Source organism: Panicum hallii, chromosome 8 (genome assembly GCF_002211085.1).
Source record: "Panicum hallii strain FIL2 chromosome 8, PHallii_v3.1, whole genome shotgun sequence".
In the NCBI taxonomy this organism is placed as follows: domain Eukaryota; kingdom Viridiplantae; phylum Streptophyta; class Magnoliopsida; order Poales; family Poaceae; genus Panicum; species Panicum hallii.
This window is the reverse complement of record NC_038049.1, coordinates 39,306,325-39,316,350: the sequence shown is the minus strand read 5'-3', so window position 1 is coordinate 39,316,350 and position 10,026 is coordinate 39,306,325. Positions and strand designations below refer to the sequence as shown.

The window sequence follows — 10,026 nt, the reverse complement described above, 5'->3', positions numbered from 1 at the left end:
AAAATGCCTCAAGATATTTAACGAGCCGAGGTGCTACGGAAGTATCGTTAGCTAGCCTAAGTCCATGGAAAACTCATCAAGAAGGGTATAGATAACCCAGTGAAGAAGAGGCTAGCTCAATACCATGGGAAGGATATTGTCAACGTACAAAATGTACAAGAGCAAGTAGGATGTATCGGAGCAGTTATTGTAGACATAGTGACGTATATGCCTTAGAGCTGCAAAAATTGATGGAAATGATGAAGTCTACCAAGCTCTCAGGCTTGTTCCGGTGGCACACATGCTTACAAGAGTGTAGCAGGTTTAATTTGTGGGAGCAGATGGCGACCCCGAATATCAGTTCCGAAAAATCTTGTCTGTCTGCAGCACCAGAAGCAGTTAATCTCGTGTACAAGCTTTGTTGATCTCAATACTTCTAACTTCTGTTTGATTTATACTTCAGGGCTGTAGGTCTTGATGTTATCCATATATCGTGTGGTTTCAGATGATCTGTCTATGCCTCTCATTCAGTACCTCTTGTTTATCTGCAAGTTGCTCATGATATGATTGTTGAATTCGGTAGCCTGATGATGTCTAGACTATTTATGTTTGCCAGTAATTTAATTAGCCAGTCCAGCTAGATGGAACATACTTATTGGCTTGCAGGAGTAGTTTAACAATTTTGTGGCAACCTGTTATCGTTCTTGAACCTCATTCCTCCAACCTCCTGTTGTCTGATGTTACTATACTGATCCTGATCCACCTTGTATATTTTTTTGCAACTAGGGTCCCTTAAATCTTGTAATCCGATGCCTAACTAAATATTAACATTATCATCTAGGTGATATTTTGTTCAAAATGTAATCTAGTAATGCCAGAATTTTGTTAACTTAAATATTAGGGGGCGTCGCGGTCTGTTTCAAAAGTTACAGTTTCTGAGAAGAAACTTTAGATGCGGCAGATGCAAGCGCTTATGCTGTCCAACCTGATGAAGTCTTCTCCTGTTCCCATGCATAATACAAATTTTGTCCTGCGTTGTCTGCATTCACCGTTCTCCAGCACCAGTAAAAATTCTCGTGTTCTTTAACCTCCAGTGCCGTGCATCAGAAGCTCAGAACAGGTCCAAGGTAAACAAGAGCATCAATCATATCGCCATATTATAAATTTTCGTGTCGATCGGATAGTTGCAGGCCAGATTAGACAAATCATGTACTAATAGCACTTTTCAAGATAATGACATGGGGATTATAGCAAAGAAGAAGCAGACACTGTCGTCTCCGTTGCAGAGGAAGAGAGGGCAGGCAAGCATGCTTCCGTCCTCTCGCCCCTCCCTGGCGGCGGCGTTCACGGAGCAGCAGCTGAAGCAGCTCCGGGCACAGTGCCTCGTGTTCCTTGCTTTCAGGTAACACACGAAGCGCCGTCAGCTTGCTCACCTACACAGTTCATGTTCATTCACCAGCTTCGGTTTTCGATCAGCAAGTGCCCGTAGCAGTAGTAGTAGTTGGTGTTTCGGATCATCCAGAGAGATTTGTATATGATTTGGGCGATGATTGATGACTGCTTGAGTTTGTTTCTGAATGATCAAATCTTTGAAGCTTGAGTAATTGCTGCTGAAATAAAAAAGTTGTTGTGTAGGAACAACATGATGCCCCGGAAGAAGCATCTGGAAATTGCGCTGGGTGAATGTCCTGGACAAGGTATGAACTGAACCCAGCAGAGATTCATATTCACTGAATCATTGTGGGCTTCTCGTGAACCAACTAACCCTGTTGGCGGACAAGCAGGTAGCAGTAGCGGCGCCGCCGCCGGAGGAGGAGACCGGCGAGGAGCCGACGGCGACGACAGCCGTGGCGAAACCGGGTGGTCGTCGTCGTCTTCGCCGGTGTCGTTCTCAGCAGCGACTGCTGGGTTGCCACCGCCCGACCTTCTTGGCCTGTCCTCGCTGCGGCTGTCGTCGAGTCCCCAGGGCGGCCGAACCAGAAGAGTGATACGTCGAGGAGTGGGCAAAATACAGTGATTGAAGGGGATTGCATCAGAATTGTTTCGCTCCTATTTCTAGCCCTTTTCAGCAGTATCGTCATCTTCAGACTCTAGTGATCAGAAGATGCATGTCTGGCGTATTTTTCTTATTACTCATGAACAGGATTGTTCATACAGGTCCGTACGATGTGAATGATGTCCTTAAATTCATATGATTCTGAACTTATGATCAAATCGGTTTGTCCTGCCTTACTCCTGCATACAGATGTAGTGATGGATCAACTTATTATGTATTTCAATCCAAAAGTTAATGGATTAAGTTCAAAGCTAGTTTGGCTGGATATAGTGATCTGTTAGATTCGAGAAGTGGCCCTGCGTCTCCAACAGTTTCCCAATAACCATCTAATGGGTATATCCTAATAATTCTTTCATAATTATTGAGAAAGTTACTTTTGCAGTTCCCTAATAATATCATCCCAAGCTAATTGGCGTATTGGAAGAGCTTCAACACTCCCTCTGTCTGGGGAGAGTTATGGTGAATTATTGGTTTGTTCCAATAATTATTGGAAAAAGAAAAATATAAAGGATCTAATAGAGCATAATTTTTATACAAACTCTCCCCATATGGTAATTGGACTGGAAAATGGGGATCTGCTGGAGATGCTTTACTTAACAACTTCAGGGCTTGTTTGCTTGTGACCCTGTGCAGACAGCTTTGCCTGGGCAGCCAGCCATAGGCGTTTTAAAAAAGTAGTGGATTTCATTTTATTTTGATTCTTCTTATTAGATTTCTCTAAGACTTCTTTTCAATTATGTTCATATAAAACAGTCAGCTATACAGGGAAGCGCCTATAGCGAAGTTCTTATTTTCTTCTTGTTCTCTGTTTTGTTTTCATACGAACAATGAGCAATGTGAAAATTGATGATTCAAACTGACAAACATATCATCAATTGAAGAAGATGCATCCCTATGAATGTGCATGAAATCGAACACCACTAACTAAAAAGGTAGTGGATGGTAAACAATTGTTCACGTGTTTCTTCCATAGGTGCATTGTAGAGGACAAAGTTGTAAATTGATCATTGATGAACGATAATGTTTTTCCTGTAGAATGATTTATACTACTTCCGTCCCAAATTACAATTCATTTTGACTTTTTCTAAATATATATATTTTAATATTCACCTAGATATATAATATATCTAGATACATAGCAAAAGTTATGTATCTAATAAAGTCAAAACGAATTATAATTTGGAACGGAGGAAGTATACGCCTACTTTGTGCATTCTAGTGTTCAATCAATCTTCAGGTAGGTGCATTTTAGTTTTCAATCAATCTTCAGGCACGGAAACCAGAATGATTTATGCTTACTTTGTGTATTTTGTTCTACAAGCAAGTGTACTAGTCCTTCCATCTCACTCTATCACTCCGTATAATAATAAGATACAGTCAGAGTCGTCTGAAGCTCTCAGTTGCCGCCATCGCCGGACAAACCGGACAAAAATACACCTACTGTTTTGAATTTGGCCGCGGCCTAATTGGGCCGCTATCTGGGTTGGGCCGGAGTACGTGAAGCTGGGCCTGAGTATCTAGTTCATAACACTTCTGCCAGCATGATGTCAAACTTGCAAAGCCATTTGAACAAAGTGGAAGGCTAGCATTGGCAAGTGATTGCTAAGAAGAGGTAAGCAATGTAGCTTACTTTTTTATTTTAAAATTACGCAGTACAAATCAGACACTTACAACACACGCACACTCACCCCTCGTATTGGTCTGTACAAAACTTGATCGACACCTGATTGACACCTGATTGACACATGTTTGTATCGTAGTCACAGGCAAATTTGTGTTTGTCCACTTGACGCACACGGTTGCTTTATGCCAGTGTGCCCATGATACATTTATTTATCAGGTAAGAGAAGTGTCAATTGATCATCATGTCCAATGTATACTTCAACCTATTTTTTTTTAAAAAAAAGAATTGTCTCTGGCCTCTACGAACTTCCAACTTAAGAACTATCATTATTCCTGCTGTTTGAAATGAACGGAGTAAGGTGAAAACAACTGATGGTAGGTTTATAAATTTGCCGACTAAGAATCTGACAGGTGGAAATTTAAAATTGAAGAGGAGAAAATGAGTACAGAACTACTGATATATGGCACGCAGCTTCCTCGCGCTTGCAGCCACATGTACAGGCAGCAAGAGACGTTTAGCGCCAAGCTACAACTCCCACGAAACTTGGCCGCCAAGCCACGAAATGTGGCGCCAGTCACCAACCACTCAAACTAAACAAAGGAGAACGTTGATGCGTTGGATTCTGTCATGTCATGTGCCCGCGTCGCCATCGTAGTTGGCTTCTCGCTCTCTTGGACAGTTCCAAGATGGCCTCACTTTTCTAGTGTTCACTTCTCATTGAGTACCTGTCCAATTTGCACTTGATGACCGGATTACATACTATATTGCTACTGCAACCACTGAACGATCAAGATCTATCTATCTAGTGCGTTTCAAGCTCCCTGGGAAAAAAAAGGCCCATTTCATCCCTTTTCTTTTAGTGTCGTTACATTGCCACACGACACAGCAAGTATTGCTGCGAAACATCTCGAGTTCTACCATCAAAGATTTAGGGCTTGACTGTCAATGATTTTTCAAATATTGAGATTCGACTAGATCAAACAATATTACGTAGTTGAAACTACTTTCGTATTAGAATTAGTAAAAGATTATAAAAGGAGTTATAGTCCAAATTACTTTTGAAAGGCATCCAAAAGTTTAAGTTGTATAATTAGTGAAAAGAGGTACTACCTCGGTCCCAAAATACAACAACTTTTTGACCTGACCAAAGTTAAACATTTTCATCTTTGATCAATAATATCTTCAAAAATAATTAATTTTAAATAGAAAAAATTATATATTACGATAGTTGGTTTCATTATGAATAAACTGTTGTCAATCTTTATAATTTTTTTATCATCTGCGGTTAAAGTTTAAAAGGTTTAACTTGAAGAAAATCTAAAAATAATTATATTCTAGGACGGAGGTGGTAGTTTTTAAGCTACTAGTTGGGCAAACTTATCTGGGGGTCGCTAATTAGTGAACGGTACACACACTAAAAATGAGTTGCCAGGTGTTTTAAACCTATTAAACTGTTGACATCGTTTAGAATTATTCAGAGGTACTCCAAATTTTGTTAGATCGTTTGTGTGCTATTTTTCAGGTTTCGAAGCTTGATGAAGCAACGGACATGTCGCAAATTAAGTTTAGATTAGTTGTTAGTGGAATCTGATAATTCAGTTAAGACTCCCTGACTAGGGCCTGTTCGTTTCCTACCCTCTAAATTTTAGACCTTTCACATCAAAGAGAATCTTGCTATTTAGAAGTATTAAATAAAATCTGTTTATAAAACTTTTTGCACGGCTGGGTGCTAATTCGCGAGACAAATTTAATGAGCCTAATTAATCCATAATTTGCCACAGTGATGCTACAGTAATCATCCGCTAATTATGGACTAATATACCTCATTAGATTCGTCTCACGAATTAACACTGGAGTTCTGCAATTAGTTTTGTAATTAGACTTTATTTAATACTTCTAAATGATAAGATTCTCTTTAATATGATCCCTCTAAACTTTAGGACCAAGGAAACGAATACACGCTTAGTACAGATACAGATCGGATTCAGGTTCCACTCTCTAATGGTAGACGATGACAGATTAAAATATCAACGGGCATCTCCTAATTTTCAGCACATTCGGTACTATATAAGTATAGCTCCACACTTCACAGTTTCACACAAGCGACCCGCATCACAAATCCTACTCTGCCTGTTTGCCACTCTCATCGCCGCCGCCAAGGCGTCAGCAAGCCGCGCCACAAGAACCGCCACGCCCCGATGGAGAACGGCGCCGGCAATGGGGTGGCCGTGGCTGCGGCGGCGGCCTGGAACTTCGCGCCGAACGAGACCCTCCTGGACCTGACGGCGCTCTCGGTGCGCGGCGTGCTGGGCAGGGTTAAGGCCGGGATGGTGGCCGACGGCGGCGGCGCGCGGGCGGTGGTCCCGATGGGGCACGGCGACCCGTCGGCGTTCCCGTGCTTCCGCACCGCGCCGGAGGCCGTGGACGCCGTCGCCGGCGCGCTGCGGTCAGGGGAGCACAATTCCTATGCCACCAGCGTCGGCCTGAAGCCCGCACGGAGGTTACTTCTTGGCTGTGCAAGTCCTTGGCTTGTTTTTTTTCCCTTGTTCAATCCATATTTTATTCAAATCCAGCCGCTTGATTCTGAAACAATATGACAAGATTTGCACGGATGTCTCCCGAATCGAAATGTCATTTTACAGTAATGGCAAACATTATTGAATTACTCAGAGTTGATGAGTATGACTAGGTTTGACTGATGAAACATAGTATTTCTGGGTCTCATACGTAGTGTGGCAATCACTGAACCTTTCTTAGAAAAAAATTGTACACCCCGAATTCCTTATTGCTGAGGTTAATGTGTTTTTAATTACCGAGGTTGAGAAATTAGAGAAGTAATTTTTAGGGCCAATAGTAGAAACCAGTCTATGCTCTGCTTGGGAATCACTGAACCTTACATCAGGTTGGCCTTCTTGGCCTCATAAAAAAATAACTGAATCCAGCACGTTGCCTATCTGTTTAATTTGGTGTTGCAATCATGTGGGTTGAAGTCCTGTTGATGACTGACTGACAACGAGCATGAACACAGAAACGTTCTCTGACAAAGGCTAAGGTTACCTTATCTTTTCAGCAGTACAAACTGCACAGAGCTTGATTTCGTGCCCACTCATACTATTTCCATTGTGTCAAATTGTAAACATACTTGTTTTTAACGTGTCTTAAAACCTTGCAATTCAAATAACTTCCAGGTCCATCGCGAAGTACTTATCCCGTGATCTGCCGTACGAATTATCACCAGATGACATCTACCTCACAAGCGGCTGCTCCCAAGCAATCGAGATAATCTGCTCTGTTTTAGCTCGTCCTGGTGCCAACATCTTGCTTCCAAGGCCTGGCTACCTGTTCTATGAGGCGCGTGCCACTTTCAATGGCATGGAAGCTCGGTATTTCAATCTTCTACCTGAGAAAGATTGGGAAGTTGATATTCATGGCGTGCAAGCTCTTGCTGATGATAACACTGTTGCCATGGTTATTGTCAACCCAGGAAACCCTTGTGGCAATGTCTACACCTATGAGCACCTGGCCAAGGCAAGTTCTGATAAGCTGGTTCGTGGTTCTTCCATAATTTATGAGCTCTTGGGAAATAATCTGAATGCCTAGTTTGTGTCCATAATTCTAGGTTGCTGAGACCGCACAGAAGCTTGGCATATTTGTAATCACAGATGAGGTGTATGCACACTTGACATTTGGGGAGAGGAAATTTGTGCCCATGGGTGTGTTCGGGACAGTGGTTCCTGTGTTCACACTAGGGTCGATATCAAAGAGATGGGTAGTGCCTGGATGGCGGCTCGGATGGATTGTTACCAATGATCCTAATGGTGTATTTCAGAGGACTAAGGTTCTTCACTTTCCTTGACATTGATTATATCATAATCAGTAGTGGAAACTTGAAGGATTTTCCATTCATTTGAGAACATGGCCAGGGGTGCTGATATGCCTTATCAAATAGCAAAACTATTCTTCAGATTTTGGAATTAAATGAAGGTACCTTACAAAATGCAGTCACATAATGCTTAAATTTGTTTTTTCTTCTTCCAGGTAGTTGACTGTATGAAAAGCTACCTTGATATCTCCTCTGATCCTCCAACATTTGTCCAGGTGACTACAACAGCTTTGTCATTTTCTTCCATGACTTGAAATTGTGCATAAAAAAAACAATGGTCTATATGCACTTAAAACACAATTTTGTTTTACCAGGGAGCAATTCCAAAACTCCTGGAGAACACAAAAGAGGAATTCTTCAACAAAACTGTCAAAATTCTTAGAGAAACTGCAGATATATGCTGGGAGAAACTGAAGGGCATCAATTCCATCACATGCCCGAGCAAACCTGAGGGCTCCATGTTTGTAATGGTCTGTGGGTCATTACATATACTGTTCCATGGCGTCTGCAAGACGCCATGGAAAAGGATTTGCTAATGTGGTGTGAAATTTCCATGACTTGCTACAGGTGAAATTGGACCTATCCTGCCTGCAAGACATCAAAGATGACATGGACTTCTGCTGCCGGTTGGCAAAGGAAGAGTTAGTGGTTCTTCTGCCAGGTATTCTTCTCCTGCATACATGGTTCGATAATAGATCACTGCATCTGATTGGTGCAAGATATTTTTTTTCATCCACCTTTGATGTCACCATTTATTTGAGGTGTAACATGTTGGAAACGAATTGTCAGGATGTGCTGTGGGATACAAGAATTGGCTCCGAATCACCTTCGCAATTGATCCATCTTCTCTAGAAGACGGCCTTGACCGGCTCAAGTCCTTCTGCTTGCGACACAAGAAGCCGACAAAGTGATATGACAAGCTCATCATCAGTTCCTCGCAACACAAGACAAATTGTTATGAACTTCTAGCGATTTATGATACTGCATCATCTTCACTCGGAGATGATACTGTTGATGCGCTAGGTCCATGGTAAGCAATGGGCTCTGCTTTTGTCTAGTCATCATTGAGTGCTGTTACAACAGTTTGTCGCACTCAGTTCCTGTGGGTGTAACACAAATATTAGGAATCTGAACTTAGAACGAATAAAGAAGGGACTATATGAGAACTGCCATCTGATTATAGCATTTTAATTCTGTTCTCATTCACGCAACCTGAATCTCTGTTTCTACATACAGTTAGAATAATAGGGTGCTATCAGTTCTTATGCATTTCTTCATGAAAAAGTGTGAGCTCAAGCAAACTTTGTTTCAAGCTCAGTATGTAGCATCCAAAAAGCTCGAGGCAAAGGTAATGCTTCAATAATTTAATACAAGCAAACTTTGCTTCAATAATTCAATACAAACTTCCTACAAACAAACTTTCTTCTATTAACGAGCAAGCTTATTAATGATGTTATGGAAAAAGCTTGATGTTATGGAAAAAGCCGACGCAACCGTTCATAAAATGGTGGGTGAACGGAGTTGGGCTGACCGCAATTCGTGGGCCACTTCCTGAGCTTTATGCGATATGTACATTTCTTTCTTACAGTAGATAGATAGGAGCCCCCGTTAGATAAGCTCATGCTGATATAGTGATATGGCCCAAAAAGTGGTCACTATTTTTTAAGAATGAACACAACATAACACTGCTTTTATTGAAAGGGATCATCAAGTGGGTGGGATGCGACATACAAACACATAGAAAAAACCCATCACCTTTGCAAGGAGACGCACTTTGAACTGTCTATATGTGACTCGAGTATTTTAAGACAGATCATCACTCGAGCAATTTGGTTGCCCCCAGCACCCGATAGTACCCGGACAAAGAATTTGAGTGATATAGCATGATCTGTCACTCGAAAAAATGTAACCACACGATTGCAAATCAATGGCTACCGGGGAAAAACACATATATTCCTAGAAAAACGTAAATACCCATGTTTAATACATATTTAGATTAAAAATGATCAAAATATGGTCCATTCAGAAAAAAAAGTAACAAAAAGGCATACTTGGCCTAATTTTGCATAACATCCTACAGGGGAAAAACAAAAAATATAGTGGGAGGGAGTGCTAAATGGGTGCTGACTCTTCGTATTACCTAAATGGAAAAAGAAAATTAAAAATAAACAAGCAGGCTCCATCCATAGCAGGCCCGGAAAAAAGAGGAGAAAAAAGCAAAAAAGAAAGATGTTGAGGCCCAATGAATAATTAAAAATATTGGATCCAAACACAAGGGCTCAAGAAAAAAGCATAGATAGCAGAATACACGTGCTGCAGGGGTAAAAAAGTACAAAAAAAGACAAAATTCTATAGTTGGCGTCCAAGAAGCTCAAGCCGAAAGAGAGGACATCCCCCACCCCCGATGGAATAGATTGGGAACCAAGGCTCAAGTAGCAGAGGGGGCCGTAGAAAAAAATCAATGGAGAAGTGGCAAATGCAAGA

The 10,026-nt window shown here is 41.5% G+C and overlaps 2 protein-coding genes across 2 annotated transcripts; both read left to right on the top strand.

The window, feature by feature from the left end:
* The first annotated feature begins 1,238 nt into the window (after positions 1-1,238).
* Positions 1,239-2,215, top strand: LOC112903395. The gene is made up of 3 exons (XM_025972650.1): positions 1,239-1,381; positions 1,615-1,676; positions 1,764-2,215. The coding sequence occupies exons 1-3, from the start codon at positions 1,287-1,289 to the stop codon at positions 1,994-1,996; spliced, it is 390 nt and encodes a 129-aa protein (XP_025828435.1). The 5' UTR covers positions 1,239-1,286; the 3' UTR covers positions 1,997-2,215.
* Positions 2,216-5,749: 3,534 nt separating this feature from the next.
* LOC112903204 (nicotianamine aminotransferase A-like) lies at positions 5,750-8,753 on the top strand. Its single transcript, XM_025972436.1, has 7 exons — positions 5,750-6,159; positions 6,848-7,187; positions 7,279-7,497; positions 7,698-7,757; positions 7,857-8,012; positions 8,110-8,203; positions 8,332-8,753. Exons 1-7 carry the CDS (start codon positions 5,858-5,860, stop codon positions 8,451-8,453), a joined length of 1,293 nt encoding a protein of 430 aa, XP_025828221.1. The 5' UTR covers positions 5,750-5,857; the 3' UTR covers positions 8,454-8,753.
* The last annotated feature ends 1,273 nt before the right edge of the window (positions 8,754-10,026 follow it).

What these genes read in the sequence shown, in the direction of transcription:
- LOC112903395 (XM_025972650.1), top strand. Translation starts at nt 1,287, where the DNA reads ATGCTTCCGTCCTCTCGCCCCTCCCTGGCGGCGGCGTTCACGGAGCAG. An exon ending in CTCGTGTTCCTTGCTTTCAG is followed by an intron (nt 1,382 to 1,614) that starts GTAACACACGAA and finishes GTTGTTGTGTAG; the next exon opens with GAACAACATGATGCCCCGGA. An exon ending in GGGTGAATGTCCTGGACAAG is followed by an intron (nt 1,677 to 1,763) that starts GTATGAACTGAA and finishes GCGGACAAGCAG; the next exon opens with GTAGCAGTAGCGGCGCCGCC.
- LOC112903204 (XM_025972436.1), top strand. Translation starts at nt 5,858, where the DNA reads ATGGAGAACGGCGCCGGCAATGGGGTGGCCGTGGCTGCGGCGGCGGCC. An exon ending in CCTATGAGCACCTGGCCAAG is followed by an intron (nt 7,188 to 7,278) that starts GCAAGTTCTGAT and finishes CCATAATTCTAG; the next exon opens with GTTGCTGAGACCGCACAGAA. An exon ending in GTGTATTTCAGAGGACTAAG is followed by an intron (nt 7,498 to 7,697) that starts GTTCTTCACTTT and finishes TTCTTCTTCCAG; the next exon opens with GTAGTTGACTGTATGAAAAG.